Genomic DNA, 20,595 nt, shown 5'->3' with positions numbered 1-20,595 from the left:
CCTCCTGAGGATTGCTTGCAGCTCTGTCACCATGCTGGGGTTAGCTATGTGACACTGAGTAAATCTAAGTTACTTAGGAGCCTGTTCTGCCACCTTTACTCACCTTGAATCAATAAGACCATTTCCTGAGTAAAGTGCTACTCCCCATGTGGAAGCTTGGCCCCGTGACTCAGATTCCACATATTAGATTAGGTTGAAAGACTATTGTGAAGTGTAATTAGTGATTTTTGGACAAAATGTCCCACAGAGTATTATGATACCAATATAGAAGAGGACTATCTAAACCAAATAAATCATGAGCAATGCCCCTGGTGCCCACAAAAATAAATCTGAAGACATTGCTTATATAAAGAATCTTATTTTCCAAAAGACATAAGAAAGGTGAGATGCAAAAGAAGACACTGTCATACAGATAAGCATTTAGAGTCCAGATGCTCTAAATCAAAAGAGTTCCTTTAAAAACAAGGGAGTTACACTGATTTATAGTAGCTGTAGGAGGGGTCCTTTGGATAAGAAAAATCTTGTGTGCTCATATAATTAAACACAGTGCTATGTGGCTTAGAATATAAATGGGTAGATTTGAGGATGCATTGGCCATCTTTATTCTGCTGTTTTTTCAGTTTCAGATTCCTGACATTGCAAACTTTGCATTCCTGTCATTTTATACTAAAGAGCAGAAAAGCTGTACTATGCTGGACAAAGCGTTTTGACTTCCAGAACAGGAGATTTTCTAAAGCAATGTGCTGAAAAGATTTAAGTGTGTTTCAGTGGGAAATAAAGGCAGTTGAAGATGCACTGAAGCACACAGGCAGCAGAAGGCAGAGGAGGTGGAGGAAAACTCCAGAGCTGGTGTCATCTGCTGCCTGTACTCTGCGGTGATAAAAAGCAGTGGGTGGTAAAAGCAGCTGGCTGAACCCGTGCCCATACTTCAGAAAATAACCTATTTAATGAAATTTAATAGGAAGCATTCTTCATCTCCCCCAGTCCAGAAGGGGATGATGGGGCACAGCAAAAAAATGTAGATGTTCTGCGGTGGCTTTGTTTTTACCTAAAAATCCATAGTTTGCAATATGTTGAACACACTAAAAAATAGTTCAGTGATAGTCTGGAATTTCCTGCAAAATTTAAAGATTATAGCAGGGTACACAAAATCCAAATGGCAAATTATACAGTATGACCACAAAACGATGGAGATAAGGTTTAAATAATGGTAACATGTGACATGAGAGCCCCACGTTCCTGCTTCAGCAGTTTCTTTAGATTGCATTTAGCCACATGATTTTCTCAATACCAATTTTAAGTAATCTTTGTAGCCAAACACAATCTTTTCATATATGACTGATCTTCTGCCAGAACTATTTTTATCCAGTGAGCTCAATATCATGTACACAGAAATGTATTGTCTGTGACACTCCCAGGAGTCTTTAAGCTATTTATGTTTACCTTTGTTTTGATGTGACATTGTTATGCTATAAAGCTTCACTGAGGTCATATTAATTTCTGTTGACCACATACAAAATTTCCCTTTCTATTATCCAGAGATCCTGATGTATTTTGAACATCCACTGATATACCTATCAATGGAAATGCTGAACATCCATTTTGACACACAGTGCAATGTTTTTGTGCTGAAATTGCTCTGATATTTTAGATTTATGACTTTAAAACACAATGAATGACTTGAACCCTAAAAGGAGTACAGAAAGAAAGAACATAAAAGCCCCAAGCTAACTCTAGGGAAAAACAATTCAACTCACTAATTAATTGTTTTTAAAATCCTTAGGATATATTAATGTACAGAGGATCTACATGTAGGACCATGTCTAAAATTAACAGATTGCCATTCAGCTGAGTGAAACTATGCCAGGATATCTGCCAAAGAATCTGCCCAGAAAGTCACGGCATGTAGTATTTCCCATAAAACTGAGACTGCCAAGATCAAAAAATGTAGTAATAGCAAATACCACGGAGGAAACAAAGAATGCATATTAGCAAACAAGTAAAGCAAACTCAAATATAGTAGGTGTAGTAGACATGGGAAGGAGGTGAATAATAAGTGAGAGACAAGAGAGAATAATACAAGAGTGACAACTCACAATACTTGTCAGTTTTGTGACATAAAAGAGGTTCCAGGTTTATAAAGGTGAGTGAGGAATAACTACTGCACAAGAGCAAAGACTTACTAGTCGGAGTAGGAACAAACTACTGTCTTAACAGTAAGAACACAGAAAGGCATCAGTACTGCACACTGTTGTTGCTGGATTTCAGAGCTGCCAAATCTGGTCATAATTATTTAGTTATTTGAGCTAATGAAAGATACTCTTGGATCACAGCCCAGATAATCTTGGAAAACGGCAGTTTACTAGAGGACATTCAAGTAGGTTTATTGCCCTGTCCTCTGTGAAGAGAGGAACTTTCTGGGCAGTTGTGGTGAATGAAATCTTTAAAATGAACGCCTTTGGTTGCTCTATCAATCACATTGTCAGAAACATCAAGGCAAACTAATTAAAAGTTGTAAAATGGATAAAACGGTAATTCTTTTTTTCCAGGAATTTGTATTGCAATCGTGCAAATATTTATAAATCAGACAAAAAGGAAACTTTTGATGTGTTCTGGAATTACATAACTAGCGACTTTTCACATTAATATTTCTTTGTCCTTAAATTAGTGCTTTTTACATTTCCCACTACTTTTGGCAGTTACTGAAGTTACTAGGCTGAGAGTTGGGATTTCTTCTGTTCCCAAAGGGATTTTCCCCAAATTGGCTATTTATACATTTTTTAGAAATTAAAATTAGCTTTGTTTTCAGGCAGATGTGAAGAGACAGGCAAATGGGATGCTGTTCATCTTTCACACAGTAAGAAAAGGAAAAACACCAACCCTTTCTTGTCATTAAATCTGTGTGTGACAGCTCTGCCTGTGGTCACAGGACTGATGCTGTGAGAAAGTGTGCAAGTAGGACAGGCCATGCAGTTGGACTTGAGATGAGAACCTTTATGTGCCATAAATTATTACAAAACTGTAAAACTACTGTTTTGAAATCTTTAGTTTAATTTCAGTGCTGTGTCTTTGAATAAGAGTTCTCAATTTGAATCATCATTTAGTCATTCATCATTTCCTTTGGCTCTTCTCTTCCGTGTTCCTATCTAGTTGTGACATACGGTCTTAGCTGCAAGCCTTCGAGGACAGGGACACTTGGATATATGTTTGCAAAGTGTTCCACAAAGTCTGGGGACCCACTCAGGGCTTCAGTAATAGAAATACTGAGCAGCTATTGACATTTCAAAACTGAACGTAGCCTAAGCAATTGGCAGTAACTCCTCAGACTCTGAGTAGCTTGGGTGACGTGATGCATAACTGAAGCGTGCCTGTGACTGGAGTGTAGATATAGCCAACAGCTTTTGCTGGTTAATTTTCCTCTCCTTTGTTAGTTTCTACATCATCTGTCTGCCAAATTTATTAGTCTGAAGACATTTAAATCCTCAGGATACTAATGACAGGATTACTGATTTTAGCAAGCAAGTTGGTTTTTTTGTGAGTAGAGGCCAGTGAGGTTTGACATAAACTCCACCAGACAGTGCCATGTCACCACTTCTTGCCCCGTGTGAGCACATCTACACACAAATGCCTCGGGAGGTACCTGCTCAGATCAACTGGCTGTGTTTTTTTTCCCTGCCACACCAGCTTTTCCCTTGTATTAGCTTAGGTGGATCTTTGTCCTTTTCCCTGTCTTCCAAGAAAGACATAAAAAGAAAAAAAAAAAAGTAACAACAAAGGGCAGAACTTTCCAATAGCTGAACCTTATCAATTTCCAGAACTCTGGCTGGCTGGCTTCTTCCTCTAGCCTTGGCTCTGTCAGTCTGCCTGGAGGTAGCTTCAGCAGCTAAAGGGCAAAACTTATTATCCAACCATTTCTTTGAAAAAACTGTTATTTCAGAGAGATTTTTTTCAATTAAAAGGATAAATGTGGTTAAAAAGGAATGGTGATTTGTTAGCCAGACCACTAGATTTTCTAGCTACTCCGCCAGCCTCAATGGCAGCATCTCCCTCAGTCCTCATGGAATTCCAGATTCCAGGTCAGATTCATAGGCAAGCTGGTTCTGGTAGATGAGAACTATAAATAAGTAATACTAGTTTTTCTAGTTGTTTGACTGACGTTTCATCCCTAGCAAAATGTTCCATGCTTTGAAGATAGATCACGTAGCTATGGCTGACTGCAGGAACAGACAGCAGCACGTCAGGAGAGCAGGCTAAGCAGAGCCCCTTAATAATTCCCATTTGACAGGTAGCTCATATGTATTGTTTTCATAAAGCTAATTGGACTCCTGTGTTTCTAACACGATTCCTCCTTTAAGCTGGTCAACAGGTGAATGGAGCGCATGCAGCAAATCCTGTGGAGGAGGGCAACAAACTCGTCTCATCCAGTGTGTCCAGAGAAGGGCTTTCCAGAGGGAGGAGGTTGTGGCCCACTCCCTGTGTCCTGTCAGCACCCCTGCACAGGTGCAGCTGTGCAACAGCCAGGGCTGCCCGCCTGAATGGAGCCCTGGCCTGTGGTCTCAGGTAACCTGAGCAAATATGACATTTTTTTCGGCTGGCATAATGAAAATATTGCCAAAAAACTGAGTAGTGCAAGCTTTGTGAAGATCAGCAATTTGCAAGTGGCCCTATTAATGAAGATAATCTATAAACTATGCATGTATTTTAATTAGGCTTCCCAAGTGCTTGGACAGGAGGGTTTGGAGAAGTGGACTCGTGGTGTCCTTTGGGTACAGACAGATGTATAATCTTTTCTGGTTTCATAACTTCAAGCTCTATGAATTCTTCAAAGCCATTAAACCCCCTCTGAGATGACTTCCCACAGCAACATTAACTTTTCTCAGACATGACAGGCAATCAAGGAGTGGAGAAATATTTTGGGTTGGAGCTGCATATTAATGCACACATGTATGTGAATTGTGGGTTGCTAAATCCGTGTTTTACACATTCACCAATCACTTCTGTACTTTCACCTTTGATAGAATAACTGCAGATAGAGTACTGCCCCGATTAATTGCCATGAGGGGCATAAAGCCCCCAGGCAGATTCCTGTGTGCACACACCCTGCTTTACAAACCTGGAAACTGCCTGACATTAAACTAGGCTGAGTTAAAAACCACACACAGTTACACAAAACTCATCTTTGCTCCTTCTTTCACTCCTACTGATGCTGGCATGAACTGTTAATGGAAGGACAGATGAAGTACTGTCAAATCTGGGATTTAAGAGAAAGCTGACACTATGCTTATGTCAAGAGGAGCTACAATAGTTTTCTTTTTCCATCTTCATTTGATGAGATTCAAGGTGGATTTAAATTTGCTGAAAAATCTATTACTTCTGTGTACAGTTCTTGTTACTGGTACTCTTCAGGTGTTCAAGAACACGTTGACCTAAGTATTCCCAGCTGAGCAGCACAGACTGCCTCTCCAGGGAGTGCCCTGTAATGTGTTATGACAGATGAGTAACTACTCAATAGTCCATTATAACAGAGTTTTAACACTCAAAAATAAACTTTTTCTTCCAGTGTATGTGAAGGAAAATGTAGTCTGGCAGGACACTATAAAACCCAGGTATGATCAGATACTTAAAAAGGAAGGAAAAAATCTTGAAACGTATTCACACTTTCAAACTTTCCTTCCTCTAAAATAATAAAAAAGACAATAAAAAAACCAAAATCCATTTCCCCCTCTTTGGGAGCTGTACAGTTCAAGTTAGGATTTTGAAACAGGCTTGTGAAAATAAAATTCACAAGTCCTGCTGCCATGTTGTGAACAGGCCTATTGAAAGAGTTAGTTAAGATTTTAAGATTCAGCTGAAAGCTGTTATATCACAGGCCCAAAGGAATTAAGAGGAAAGAAATGCAGAATACCCAGGCTCTCTACACAAATCAGAGTAATTTTAGGTGGAAGGAGGTTTTTTGTTTGTTTGGGGGGAAGATTAAAACCACAGCTTTTCAGTATGGAGATATTTCTGTTAAATCTTCAGCACAACTCTGTTTTCATGAAATCTTTTTAAAACATTAGTGATTAATGCAGAGAGTGGTAGTAGAGGGTTCTGCCTTGGAATGTGCCCCATAATTATTAGTAAAAAGAACAATTAGAAGAAGATGTGACAAGGTAGAAAACTGGCAGCATTATTTCAGGGCCGTTTATTTCTTCATTTAATCAGAAGTGGCTCATTCACACATTTTGTTGTATGCTGAAGCAATGAAAACTGTTCAGCAGTGCATCTTTATTCACCAGTGGCTTCTTCTAAGCTTCAGCTGTAAACTTGGCAATTAAAATACCTTTGGTAAAACTTCTTAACCATTGTCTGTATCAGATTCTGCCTTGTAGTAAGAATCATTTGGTGAAGGAGTTACGTATAGATTCCCTGGGTAGTTTTCTCTGCCTCCATCAGATCCCTCTAGGCCAAGGTGAGGACAAAATAACAAATAGCTGAGAACATCTTGCTGTGGGAGGTTAGGACCAGCTTTCAACTAGGCAGTCCAGGGAAAAAAGCATTTTGCTCCCAAGTCCAACTTACCTCATCTACGGAAGAGAGATATTACTTATCTGTTCTTCATGGGGGCTGTAAGAGTTCATAGTTTACATTAAGAAAGCACTTAGGGCAATGTTTTAGAAGTGACATACAGATCTTACTGTTACTTACCAACAGAATTTCAAGTTTACTTATAGTGTAATGGCAGCTACACTGCACATTAGCCATGGTTTCTATGCTCTGATGTAAAACACAAATAATGTCAGTTTTCATTTCCTCTAGTTCAAATGAATATTTCTTTCCATCACAGTGCTCCAAGACTTGTGGGAGAGGTGTTAAGAAACGGGATGTCTACTGCAAAAGCACCAGTTCTCCCGAGGTTAAAATCTTGCCTGAAAGTATGTGTAGCAGAGACCATAAACCTGAATCCCAGCAGACCTGTGTGCTCGGACGCTGCCCCAAAAATGACCGACTCCAGTGGGTGATTTCTTCCTGGAGTGAGGTAAAGTGGTGCAGTTACATGGCTCTCTGCCTGCCTTTGCTGCTCTTGGAAACGTTGACTCAGGGACACACACAAACCATGTAGGGGGAGAAAGCTGAGCTCTCGTTTCAAAATCAGGTGTTCTAGGCAAGCCACTTTAAACCCACAGTTCTTTACATCCCGATGTAGTTAGATGGGCCCTGATGTCTTTGTTTTTCAGGACTTTCACTGAGTTGGATTCATATTTCAGTTTACATCTTACAGAACATGGTCTTTGTGGTTTCAGTTATATAATGCTTTGTAGTTTTGCATAGTTTGGGGTCTCTTGTGCATAGGACATTCTCCTTTATCCAGGTGTGTTTCTATAGCTTTAAAAGGTGCCCTCTGCCTTTGCAGTGCTCAGCCTCCTGTGGCCCAGGCGTACAAAAGCGAGAACTAAAGTGCGGCGAGAAAAGCGTCCACGGGAAACTGATCACCTTTCCTCAGAGAAGGTGTAGGAACATCAAGAAACCAAACATTGACCTGGAAGAAGCCTGTAACAAGGGAGCCTGTGTGTCACAGACGTTGTACAACATGGTGTCTGGCTGGTATTCCTCACCCTGGCAGCAGGTAGGAGTGGGGACCTTTCTCGCCTCTCCCCCTGTCCCAGCTGGCGCTCTGGCTCCAGCACTGTTTCATGTCTTGGCTTTTATGGAGTTTACAAAAGGAGCAAGTTTCTCTACCTAGTAGCTCAAGCAGCATCCCCTAGTGCTTTTCACTACCCAGCACTAAAGAAGAGAAAACTGCAGTGTGACTGCTGGCTCTTGGACAGTGTATCCACTGCAATTAGAAGGACAGGTTGCAGTGTGGGGCTTAGAGAGCACCAAACCTAGAAAAGCTGTGGTACCATGCCCAAAAATGAACACTAGCTGGAGTGGCACCAACACTGGGTGTGTGTAAAAAGCTGAAGACCACACCATTATGGCTGTAGCAATGTGAGTCCAAGCTATCCAGATTAGAGCTAGCTCCAGTCTCCCATTGTACTGGAGTGAAATGTCTGATTATGTGGAGGAGGTATCTCCAGTACTAACAGTGCACAGATATCTCCTGCACATAGACGTTCCCCCAAAAAAGGTCACACCTCTCAGCCACTGAAACGTGATGCAGCTGGTCCACATCCATCATGTACTTTGGTGCAGCTTATTTCTTTGTCCTGAAACTGAAGAATGTCACCTAAAGAAGTTATTCATGCTTGAGAGGCCCTACATTCCATGCTTTTTCAAACACTTCCTTCTCAGTCTTCTCCAAACTGCACTGTGGTTGAACTATTACATATCTATATGCACAATGTATTTCAGCATCTGCACAGATTGCCTGGAATTCCCTAAATACTATGATTAATTATGGGATCAGTCTGTATTTGTTTCTACATTCTTGCAAACAAGCTTCTGTATTTCTGGAACTTATCTCCTTTATGAGTCACGTATCAATGAGACACACACTCATTTAATAACATCTACATGAAACAACGTAGGCCTGACAATCGCAATCAGATAAAAATTATCACATTTATCTTAAAGACAACTTTTCATGAAACACATACAAGTAAAAGGCTTACTCATTTAGAAATACTTCATAGATCTTCCTCCAAATGCATAGAGTTTTTCCCCAGATACTACCATAATTATAGTTCCAATGGGAGTTTTATCTCTGTTCAGACAGCAGGATTAGGCCCAGAGGCTCAGAATTCAAAAGAAATCAGTGCAGACAATCAGGAACAGGTTTTCTAAAATGTTCAGTTTCTGTCTTGATGTCTAAGGAACCAAATTTTCTGCTGAGTCTTTAAGTAACCAAGTTTTGAGAAGGGAGAACAGATGCACACGTTTGAAAAGCTGGTCCTGATGGGGCTTGCTGAACAGCAACGCATCTGATCCTGACCGCCCTTGCTTGAAAGTCTCATACAAAGCCCTTGAAAGTTACTCCTTTGGCTTTCAGGGGCTCCCAGAGTCTCCATACTGAAAGACAGCTTTTGCTTTTTCCCTCCCTGCAGTGTACAGTAACCTGTGGAGGGGGAGTGCAGACCCGGAGCGTACAGTGCCTGCGCCAAGGAAGACCAGCTTCTGGGTGCTTGCCCCACCAGAAACCTGCAGTCCTGAGAGCCTGCAATACCAACTTCTGCCCAGTCCCTGGGAAAAGAGGTAAAACTCAGCTCTACGTGCTGCAGCAGGGTTGGTTGCTTAGAACTCTATATGCAGCAAAAATCACCTTTTCCAGTTACACCCATTGAAGATTAGTATTTGGCAAGTTCCTTCATAAATGATTTTTTCCCAGACTTTCCAGTTTTACAGTTACTCTCCAATACTACAGCATCTCTCTTCTCAAAATGAACTCTCTTAAAGCAGACAAGAGTATAACTGGCACAGATCTTAACAACAGGGGTATGTTTTTTAAAAAAGTACATCAGAAAGTTATGTGATTTGGTTCTGAGCCGCATCTTTATACTATCTTGTTGAGTAACAGACATGTCCTATGGTGGTACTAATTTATGATTAAAATTAGCAACTTTAGAAACAAGTAAAGAGAATTTGCCGTTTAATTGTAGTCCTTTGGAAGTCCACTTAAAGCAGACAAGAGTATAACTGGCACAGATCTTAACAACAGGGGTATGTTTTTTAAAAAAGTACATCAGAAAGTTATGTGATTTGGTTCTGAGCCGCATCTTTATACTATCTTGTTGAGTAACAGACATGTCCTATGGTGGTACTAATTTATGATTAAAATTAGCAACTTTAGAAACAAGAGAATTTGCCGTTTAATTTTAGTCTTTTGAAGTCCACTCAAGCTCCAGGTTGCATCCATATCCTGGGAGTCCAAAAATGCTTTGTGTAGAATGTACTTCTCTTCTTACTGCTTCTGATCAGTGTGCCACATGCCATCAAGGAACATGAAATTAAGCTGTGTCCCCACCTGTATGTCTACTGAATCCTCCTCCACCTCTTCAGCATTTTGCAATTCTGAAGGAGCAGGAGGAGCAAGAAGTTTTGTGTCACTCTGAATGATGGAAGGGGAATTCTCTCAGAACCACCACAGACACAGTGTGCTGCCTTAGCCCCATCGCATATTAGCTTAGAAGTTTGTGACTCCTTAACTTCAGGAAGAAGGCTTATGGGGGTCCAGGTTCATCCCATATAACACTACCTATCTAGGTATGCTAAAGCACTTTAAACATTAACTTTCAAAATACCATACATTAACCATCTCATTACCATCTTAAAACTGGAAGCTGAAAGTCACCTCCATAAAACCTACTCCAGATTGCAAGAGAAAAGTGGTAACAGAGCTAGGAGCAAAGGTCAAGCTCCAGCCCCGCAACTTGTAAACTGACATTAGCCAACCACCCCCTGCTCTGTGCCAAATCCTGCCCTGTGCTGTGCACAGAGACCCTGTAAAACCCACTGCTATCTTAACAGACCATTCTACTGCCTCAGCTCAGGGCATGCAGAGCATCACACTGATCTAACAGGGACCCTGAATCCAAACAAGGATACATGGATGAAACGGGACTAAAAGGGAGAAGTAAATAGTTGTGCTGGTTTTATAAGTAAATCCTCTTAACACTTCAGAGTAACCTTTCTAAAAAGTTCTGCTGTGCTTTGGAGTTCCTGTATCACATCCTTTTCTGTCATGATACAGCAAACACTTTTCTTTCACCCCACCTTCCTCTGCTATTTTTCATGTCTGGAGTAATGTCTGTTATTAATTTTGGCCTTGGCCTGTTTCTTGCTCTCCTCACATCTGCAGGAGCCCTTTCCCCTTTATTATAACTGGGTCATCAGGCTCTAGAGATCAATTATCTCTTCACCGTTCTCTAACTTTCTGTCCAAACCAGCAAAAAGAGACAGAACCAGCTGTGCTGGAATCACACTGAAGCAAGTCAGTCTCTTATTATCGGCCATGCAGCTCCAGCTCAGTGATCACAGTCAAGAAATTAATGTTTCAGGCAGAGTTTACACACTTTCCTAGACAAACTGGGTCATTTCCATCCCTGCTAGAGGCAGTTACGGTCACCGTAACTCCTAGTCAATCCAACCGCTCAAAGTGTATGAAAACTTAAACAACAACATACAAATACTTGAGTAAACAGAAATAAGGAACCGACTGCCAGATCCACATCCACTGATGTTTGTGAGAGTCTTTGTGTTCATTCCAGTGGTCTTTGGATTAGTTCCCAAGAGAAACCTTTTCAGCCATACTTCTGTAATGTTAGCATTGCACTCTGACCTTCAGAACGGGCATAAGGATTCTTTCACTTTGCCTCCTCCATGCTTAGAAAATTTTTTTTAACCAGTAATTAATAATTTTTTGGAAATGTAGCCTTCCATTGAAGGAGAGCTTCCTGACTTAATCAGAACAGCTTTTCTCACTTTGTGCTGTGCACACTTTTCATCTATTGTCTGCTTTGGGTCCTCCCTGCAGCACATTCTGTCTGGTGGACAGTAGGTGAAGTCAGGTAAAAGCTGGAGCTGAACTCCCCGTCCCATCCCCAGTGGCACTCAGTTCAGAAGAGCAGGCAATGCTGCAGAGCCAGAAGGCTGCACCTCAGTACTGAGCTTCATAGTTCTTGGACAACTCTTTGTTCAAGGACAGTATTTTCTTTACATAAGATCCACACTTACAGACAGGCTTAAGTTTTTAAAAACTGAGGAATAAAAAGGCATCTTCTAAAAAAATATATTATTGAATTATTTTTTATTAATTCAAATAAATTTGAGGATGATAAAGGTATACAAAATGACCTTGGCCATCATATAAAAGAGAATCAAAAAAAGGAAAGTGGTCACTAATCAAACCAAGCTCCTACAGAGAGACAGAGATGACTCTGGCCCACAGAACATAAAGAAGTTGTCTGTGCTATGTGAGGAAGCATTTATCTTTTATCTTCTGTGACTTGACTTGCTGCTCTGAGAATGCAGACAACGGTGGCTAGATTGTTCTTCACTGTCTCCTTCTAAATTCCTTTTATTGACCATGTAAACAGTAGTTCTGAGAGTCAAATGGAATCCTTTCCCATGCTCACAGGAGATTTCAGTTTAGCTATAAATTTTGCTAAACCTCATTTAAATGTCTTACTGCTCTCTCAGACATGGTGAGTTTGTTTATAAATCACCCATATGAATCATCACTCTGCTCTTTTAGAGAAACATAAAGCATCCGCTACAAAACTGTGGAAAGGAGGAGCTAGGAAATGTTTTTAAAGTGACTGAGCTGTGTGTGTATAAATGATAGGTACATAAATTGAAGTGAAATAAAATCTCAATTGAAAAATATGGTTTATTTGTATTTGCAATTAAAAGCTTAGCTTTCCAGAATTAAACATTGTCAGCCTATCTCTTTTCCCATTGCAGTTAATTAAGATTTCACCAGTGTGGCATAGTCAAAGTCCTAAAACCCAGAGTCATGCCACCTAACCGAAGTGTCTAGGAAGAGGGATCTCTTAGGCTCCCTACATTAGTTCTGTCTCTAGCAAATAACAAATTGGATTTCTTAATAAATTAAACGTGTCTTAACAAATTAAAAACAAAACTAGTATTTTTGGGGTGAAAGCTAGTTCACAGCTCCTCTTCTCTGAATTGAGTCACCCATCATGTTTTCAGTATTACCAAAGGCATACAATGTGTGGAACTATTGCCTGACTTGTAGACTTGTTAAAACCCAGTCTTACCATCCTGCTTGGATTTCTCCCCTTCAGACGATCCTTCTTGTGTGGATTTCTTCACCTGGTGTCACCTGGTACCGCAGCATGGTGTCTGCAACCATAAATTTTATGGCAAGCAATGCTGTAAATCGTGCACAAAGAAGCACTGATAGCAACGTGTTATCTGAACCCTTCTGTGACAGGATCCTCCTCTTCAATTCATGATGGAGTTAACTTTGCTTTGAGGCAAGACACGGTGCCACATGAACCACTGATGGAAGAGACATTTTTTTTCTAAGGGAATGTCTGAGGTACAGTAATTGTCAGATAGATGATGAAAAAGGAATGTTTCTTTCTTTTTTTTTTTTTCTTTATTTGCTGACCTCACTAAAGTACAGGGTACTATGGATCACTTGAACTCTGAGACTCAAGGGGCAGTTCTTTCTTTAAGTGTCATTTTGCACTGTCATATGTATAGAGGAAGAAATTAAGGCAAGGAAGCCCTTTTCGGTGAATTACCAGAGCGTGAAGCAACAGAAACTGGGAGCTGGAGAGGAAGGTCGTGGCGTGGCAGCACGACAGCTCACACTGTCAAAAGTGTTTCCTTTCATATTTGTATGATACTCTGATGCCAGGGCAAGGAGGCTGCTCCCTGCCACTGTGACAGGGAGACCTTCAAATGGCTATCGTCTGGAGAACGCGGCGTCACACGTCTGACCACGAGAAGTAAATGGTGCACTACAAAGATATATGGTGCTTCTCTATTAGACTTGCTGCTGGAAAAGCAAGTTTTGCATCATGCTAATGCTTTTATTGTTTTGAAGAATTCATTTTCTGCTTTGTATAGAAACTCAGAGGTGGTTAACTAGTAACTTGAATTGTATTCCTAGAAATATTCAATGCTAGAATATTTGGACTTCTAATAGTGCAGTGTTACAAGTAAAACAGAATTTCATATTTCAACTAACTCAAGGAACTCAGATTTATTGAGCTCAGTGGTTACATTTTCAACTTTCTAAACTCATTAGATATGTAATTTTTAAATTTAAACGATATTTTAGTGTTTTTCAGAAGTTAGGTTGTTTGAATGCCAAGATACTGAAGAATGTCTTCCTTTTAATCTCAAAGCTCTCTGCAGATTTTGATTCCTCTGTTACTCAAAGGAAATAATGAGAATATTACAGTTCATTAATTCATGCTAAACCTCTCTAAATAGTTATTTATTCACACAGGTTATATAAAAAAAAGAAAAAGAAAAAAGATAAGTGGATGATTAACCAAATAAAAGTCAATTCTATTTTTATACATTTTCCTAATACTTTTATATAGTTCAGAATCCACCAGCAAACAAAAGAAATGTAAACCCAATGATATTTGTAATCATTCAGTCCTGAGATACCCAGTGACACTATATCTCAAATGGTACAATTTTAAAAGCTTCTGCATTGAAGCAATGCCCAACCTATTTGCCAAACCCGTTCTGAAGCAGGGCTGTGTTCTACTGTAATTTCTTGGGGAGTGCCTGTAAGGGACATATTTATCTAATTCCACCCAATCCCACAACTTCGTTTGATGAATGTAGTTCAGTTTTACTGTTGGATCTTTTATTTTTTTTTTTAAAAAAAATATCATTTCAGCATAAGATTAGCCAGCTCAGCACTAATGCCAGACAGTGGTCACTTAAAATTAGCAGTTCCTTCAGCAGCAGCTTAAATTAAAAACATGTACTCTATGATACTTTAAGAAATGGTGATTGGAAACATATCTCAACCTACATCGTTCTGTCTTGATATTGGACATCGTGTAATTATAACCTTTTTTCTAGGAAATCTACAAGGGTTTTGTTTTGTTTTTATAATTGTGTCCTTTTTATTATTTGATGTAAAATAATTAATTTATTAATGCATAGCTTTTCCTTTATATTTCTTTGCTCACTTCCTTAAGTGACAACCAAGGAAAGAAAATGGTAGTGTCACAAAGTATGAATTATGGTGTACAAAAGGCAAAAAATATAAGTGTAATATTTAATTATTTTATAAGCTTTGTAATAAAGTACTCTAACTGTTTCATTGTATTTGGAATTGTACAATTCATGAATAAAATATGGAGGTTATAAGTAAATATCAAGTAATATAAGTGGTGTATGCATTCATTGGCATTTGTGCTGATTGCTCTACAGTATCTTAAAGCCAGACATTATCCTGTTTTCCTCTGGTACCCAGCTGGCTGATGTCTGTGACTCGGAGCCTCTGCCAGCCCCGTGGTGGGGCAGCAACAGAAGCTGCCCACAGAAAAGCCTGTTCTCTGAGGCAGTGGAAATTCAGCTACATGTGACCTCTCTGCCTAACCCTGCCCCTACCATTCAGGTCCTCTATGGTTTGACATTGGTGGGGAACCCTCAAAACAGTGGATCTGAGTGTTAACAAGCCGTTATGATGAATGGGATGGAGGTCATTTCTTTCAGACACTCAAAGTCAGCCGTATGTGCTAAGGTCATGTGAAACTTCTCTACTTTTGAAGGTCCCATTATACTGGCAAGTGAGGAATGCACGACTGCTTATTCAACAGAGTGAATATATTGTAGCTGCCTTTTAAGAGCAGGAGATATTTCTCATTTGAATGACTACTCTACCATTGAAGTAGCTGGACTGGATTGTGCCCATTTCAGGCACAAAAAGACAAAATGCACCTAACTGCATGGTTTTATTTTCACAACAACACAAAAGCTAAAATGCACAAAACTACAGTTGCCTCCTATGTGCAAGACAAAACTGACCTATTGCTTCCCTCACCAAAGGCAGTGGAACCTTGTGCATCACAGAACCAGCGGGATTCCTCCCTGCATGCACTTATCTGCAAGGTGGTTTGCAAGATAAGAAGCCTCATTCAACACAGCATTAGGTTTTACAGCCTCTCCCATCCGCCTGGGGATACTTTTATTTCTCTAAAACTGACTCAGCTATGAAGTTTCCAAGCCAGTCCCTAGTAGGGACTACACCAGTTCACTGGGTCACTTCATACATATATATATATATGCACGCATTTGCCACTTTTCCCTGCCTTCTCCTCACACCAGCAAGCTGCATGGAGTATTGTTGGTAGGAAATACTGACCATCCTTCTGACTTACAGTATAATCTAGTAGGCGACAGCAAACAATACATCAATCTGCTTCTGAAGGACTCCCAGCAAGAGCTCTTTTGAACATGATTTGGACTAGTGATTCAAATAATTAATATGCCCACACAAGATTTTAGATTCCAAACTGCTTCGTGTTCTGGGCTAGAGTTTTGGAATGAAAATGAACTGACGGTTGTCAGTGAATTACAGTGTTGGAGATGGATGTTGAAAGAGGAAATATTGCACAAAGATGTGCTATTGTGTGGTTGGATCAACCCCAAATCCACAACTGTTTTATTGCTGAGCCCTTACAACGATACTCCGTATACAAAGCTTGGCAGTTTTCTAGAAGTACATTGCTGCAAGGCTCACTTTATAAAGCAGAATGGGGTCTTTTCACAAAGGAATAGCTCCATTTCCTGTAGTCAGATTTCATCACTCAGGTAAAGGATGCATCTGCCTAAAACTCAAACAGATATTTAATGAATGGCTTGATTGTGTAAGTCAAACTCAACTATCTCGGATGCCCAGAAGACATGAAATGCTGGAGACGGATGAACGTTTCGCTGCATGTGGTTTTTCGGTAACATGATCCACAACCCATATTTCCTTTATTTTTCAGCAAATCCTATTCAAAAGCATCAATAAAATAATTTAACATTATTATTTCTATTGTAATAGAAGTCCAGCCCAGCTGAGGCACTGGGATCCCATTGTGCACAACACTACATACACATGTCATGAAAGGCTTACAGTCCCCAGCGTACAAGAAACAATAGGAATAGAACATGTTAACAGTGAGCTCATTGTGATCAGCATTTGCTCGTGGCTCACTGTCTGTCTGGACACTGCAGAACACTTCAAAGGCAGCTCCATGCAGATAAGATCTGAAAGAGCAATATTGAGTAACTTTATCTTGACTCTATTTCGAAAGCAAACACTGAGCACCGCTGAGGTCTGAGTGGACAGCAGAGGGAAAAGGCAGTAGGGAAGCTGGGGTACAGTGGAACGAATCAAACATGAGGTGTATTCAGTGCTGAGTCTTAACCAAGATAGTGGCCATCGCAAGAGGAAAGCAAGAGAGACAAGTCATTCCAGCTGCTAGCCTGGCAGTTACCAGGGACTACAGAGGCGTGGGGCTTTGGTGAGGCAGTAAGTCTTCTTTCCATCAAAAAAGTTTTGAAATATGGAGATGCAGCTGCCAGAAAATACCCAAAATGACTCACCAGCCAACACTATATGAATATCAGCCAAGTCAAACTGACCTTCTGTCTACTTCCTGCACACTGTGCACCACCACCACCACCCATTCTTCAACCCCTGCTCTTCAGAGCAAATCCAGGTGCAGGCTGGGCTGGAACACGTCCTTCAATGTGCCCCAGGTTCCGAAGCTCTTCACCTTGCAGGTGGCAGGCAGGGCCCCGCCGGTTCCCCACGCGCCCCGCGGAGGAGAGGGAGCAGGGGGCTCTCGGCAGCACTCGGACCGCGCCGCCCAGGGGGAGCCTCTGCCCCTGCCCTGGGCCCGGGGGATCAGGAGCACAGCCCAGCCCCAAGAGCCTGCCTTCCGACAGCCAACACACAGCAGGCAGGGCTAGGGAAGTAGTGTACTTGTTTCCCATAAGAGGTGACAGGACATAAACAGCCTGGATGTCCCAGCTCAGCTGAACCAGAGACAAAACCTGACCACCTCAATTCACACTGCAACATAGTAATGTCAAAACCAGTTTTCCTCCCGCTCCCTGAAGAAAAGCATCTATTATGAGATCTATACTTCAAACTACTCAATATTTTATGTACTTTCTGTTCAGTAATAAGAACTATTCAGTCATGAACAGGATCTATTTTAAGTCCTGAATTCTGCAAATGGAGGCAGGAGCCTTCAGCTAAGCCCTAACTTCCAGGCTTACTTGCTAAGCACTGAGTCAAGCTACTGTCACTATACATTTTAGCCTTAATGCTCTTGCATGCCTAGTGCAACTTAAGACAGACCTTTGGTGTCCCGTAGGTGACTTGAGCTGCCAAGCGTTAATTTATTGTGTTCTGTTGTGATAATGTTCTCTAATCCTTTTATAATAACATAGGAGAGCTGATAGAAAAGCTCATTCAAAGAGTGTGAAAGGGTTTATAATGGAAAAGTTTACTCAGGAAGTTCTTACTTATGGGAATCAAACAGATTTCGGAGAAAAGCATATACAAGAACACCTTCTTTGGGCTCTTTGCCTTCTCTTATCACCACAATATCTGAATTAGGTCTGTCTAATGGGAGAATCTGAAGGCATTCTCCCTAAAGCAGGAATCCCCTGCTAACACCCCCATGCTTCCATAGAAATAATGGCACTCTACTAGCACTGTTTAGATTACAGTCAAAGAGATACAGGATATCTGCAGAATTCAGGACTTGTTCTTGTACAAAATACTTATCTCTAACGCCCCTTCTGCCCACCTGGCACAGTGGTTATAGCGAGGTGATGTATTGCACCACGCTGATGCCTCCCCTGGGGCACAGCAGGACACTGCAGGGACATCCAGGATCCCTGCAAGGCTCAGGCAGAGGGGGGCACCTCAGGACCGAGGTGGCCACATTTCCCCTCCGCAAGGAAAGGTGAGAGGAAATGGCTTTAATGCTTTCTCTGGCTGCAGCTACGACTTGTCGCACAGGAAAAGCCACTCTGGTGCAACGAGTTCCCCAGAGCACGAGAAATCATATTTCCACATTTTATATTCAGTGTAACTGTTGAGCAAGGAAGAAGTATCTAGAGGCCTCTATTTCCTCAAAAAGCACCACCAAAACATGACCTTTATAAAGCTACTAAACAAAACATTTTCTGGCCTTTATCTTGTGTGGTTTTGATAGCTGAATTATAACTTTTAATTAAAAAAGCCAGAATAAGCTTTCTAGATATATTTTTAATATCCAAACACACCATCTTACAAATTTTTTTCCTCAAATGATACAAATAGATAAGCCCTGCAGGAAGTGCTCATAGATTATTCATTGTATTAATTTTATGTCATTATTTATCCACAGGAGCTGAATGAAATTCAACATATCCAAAATTTTAAAAATTATTATTTCATACTCCACAAAAAAACCTACTCTGCTTCCAAGTCCATTCAAGGAATTTTAAGCTTCAAAGAATTTACTTTTTTTACTTTAAAACACCCTCCATTGACAGATAATATTTTAACTGGATCAGAAAATTTCACATCGAGCCAGAGATATTGCCTGTCAGCAGAAAGCTCATCAGCTCAGACTTTGTAAAAATACACAGCAAATGCCAAGCTGCTCAGAACTACTGTGACTTATTCATTTTTGTCTTTGCTGGTGTCTGGGGGAAAGTCAACCAACCCAGTCAATAACAGGCTGTAAGCACAGCCCTCTCCAATTAAATATAGTATATACTTCTTCAAACTGTATCATTTACCACAATTTAATTTTGAGGGTTTTGGTGTCCACTGCTAAAATACTAGTTGCAAAACCACAATTGTATATACACAAACTGGAACATCTAATTTGAAAAGCATTCAGCTATTGAGGGAGACAGTCAGATGGTATATGGGCCACTGTGATATACATTACCATATTAGATGTTCTGAACTTGAATTGCTCTTGTGTCCTGTGGTCAGCTAGCATCTAATGATGCCTTATTTTTTTGTTGTTGTTGTTGTTTCTCAATTGCAATGAAACTTGCCATGGAAATCCTGAGCTTTTTATAAACTTATTGCTCAGATGAGCATTGAGCTTGTTCAAGTGTCAGAAACAGTCTAAGGAATCTCTAGCTACACTAAGGCCTCTGTTACATGAGCCACGTTACTTCAAGAGCGTGCCAATGAGAACCCCAGGTAGCTGATATAAAACACTTAACTCCCAAAGACACATCTAACATGTGGCACACTCATCAGTCACCTTGTTTATTCCTTAGCACCCTGGAGCTTACCCATTTTTGAGAATGCTGCTCAGTTTCTCCAGTGGCGTTGCTGTTTGTACAGCAGAGCTAAAGCCTCCCTGCCTCGGTGCAGTGCTGCAGGCTGGTTGTGAACACTTGTGGAAAAAACTGCATCTGGGCTAAGCAGCTGAGAAGCCAAGTTCACAGAACTCTTACAAATCAGGTGAGAGTTGATGTCAGAGCTATCAATTGAAGTTTGAGATTACAGAGCTTCTGAGCTTTGACTCAAGTGACCAAGAGCTGCGAGGCTGAAGGGAGGCCAGACTGATTTGTCTTTGCTGCACAGTATTCATCGTGCATTGAATTTCACCAGTGTTCTGCTGGTCTTCTTCAGGAACCAAGAACAGGTTTTTCATCTTGAAGCGTAACTTGGAAACACAAAATAGAAAGGAATTTATATTCTGGCTTACAAAAAGCAGAGAGGAGACACTGTACAGGGTTTGCCCATATTCTCTTTCTTGGTTGAGTGATTTGCTCGCTCTCTTGTACACCCAGTGCTAAATCTATGGTCAAGAAGGAGGATTTTTTTCTTACCCTGTTAAGATCATCTGGACATTTTCAAACACATCCCTGGCATTGCTGCACATAATTTAACCTCTTCTGCAAACTTCTGTGAACTACAAGGTTTTGAGTCTTTGACCTTTTCTGTCCAGTCTGCTGTAAGGTGGTAGATAGCGGGTTTTTTTGGAAGTTCTTGCATTAGGGGAGGAAGAGGGGAAGTTGAACAGAAGAGCAGGTACTCATTTGCTTCAGTCTGGGCTCTACACATGTGACACAGCAGTCTGTGGTGGCCAGAGACTGGACTGGACACAACTTACCACTTTCAAGCCCTTTAACCACCTCGCTCCAGCTCACAAT

General features: G+C 40.7%; 1 protein-coding gene across 1 annotated transcript in view; it reads left to right on the top strand.

The window, feature by feature from the left end:
• ADAMTS18 (ADAM metallopeptidase with thrombospondin type 1 motif, 18) overlaps positions 1–13,247 on the top strand; it is a 76,106-nt gene extending 62,859 nt beyond the window's left edge. The window contains exons 18-22 of the mRNA XM_008935794.1: positions 4,356–4,560; positions 6,827–7,018; positions 7,394–7,606; positions 9,027–9,174; positions 12,726–13,247. Of these exons, the coding sequence (XP_008934042.1) occupies positions 4,356–4,560; positions 6,827–7,018; positions 7,394–7,606; positions 9,027–9,174; positions 12,726–12,841 (874 nt within the window). The 3' untranslated portion in view covers positions 12,842–13,247. The remainder of the gene's footprint in view (positions 1–4,355; positions 4,561–6,826; positions 7,019–7,393; positions 7,607–9,026; positions 9,175–12,725) is intronic.
• Positions 13,248–20,595: the final 7,348 nt, after the last annotated feature.

The sequence above is a fragment of the Merops nubicus genome, unplaced genomic scaffold, assembly GCF_000691845.1.
Source record: "Merops nubicus isolate BGI_N331 unplaced genomic scaffold, ASM69184v1 scaffold15762, whole genome shotgun sequence".
Taxonomy (NCBI): domain Eukaryota; kingdom Metazoa; phylum Chordata; class Aves; order Coraciiformes; family Meropidae; genus Merops; species Merops nubicus.
Note: the sequence above shows the minus strand (reverse complement) of the source record. Positions and strands in the feature narration are given on the sequence as shown.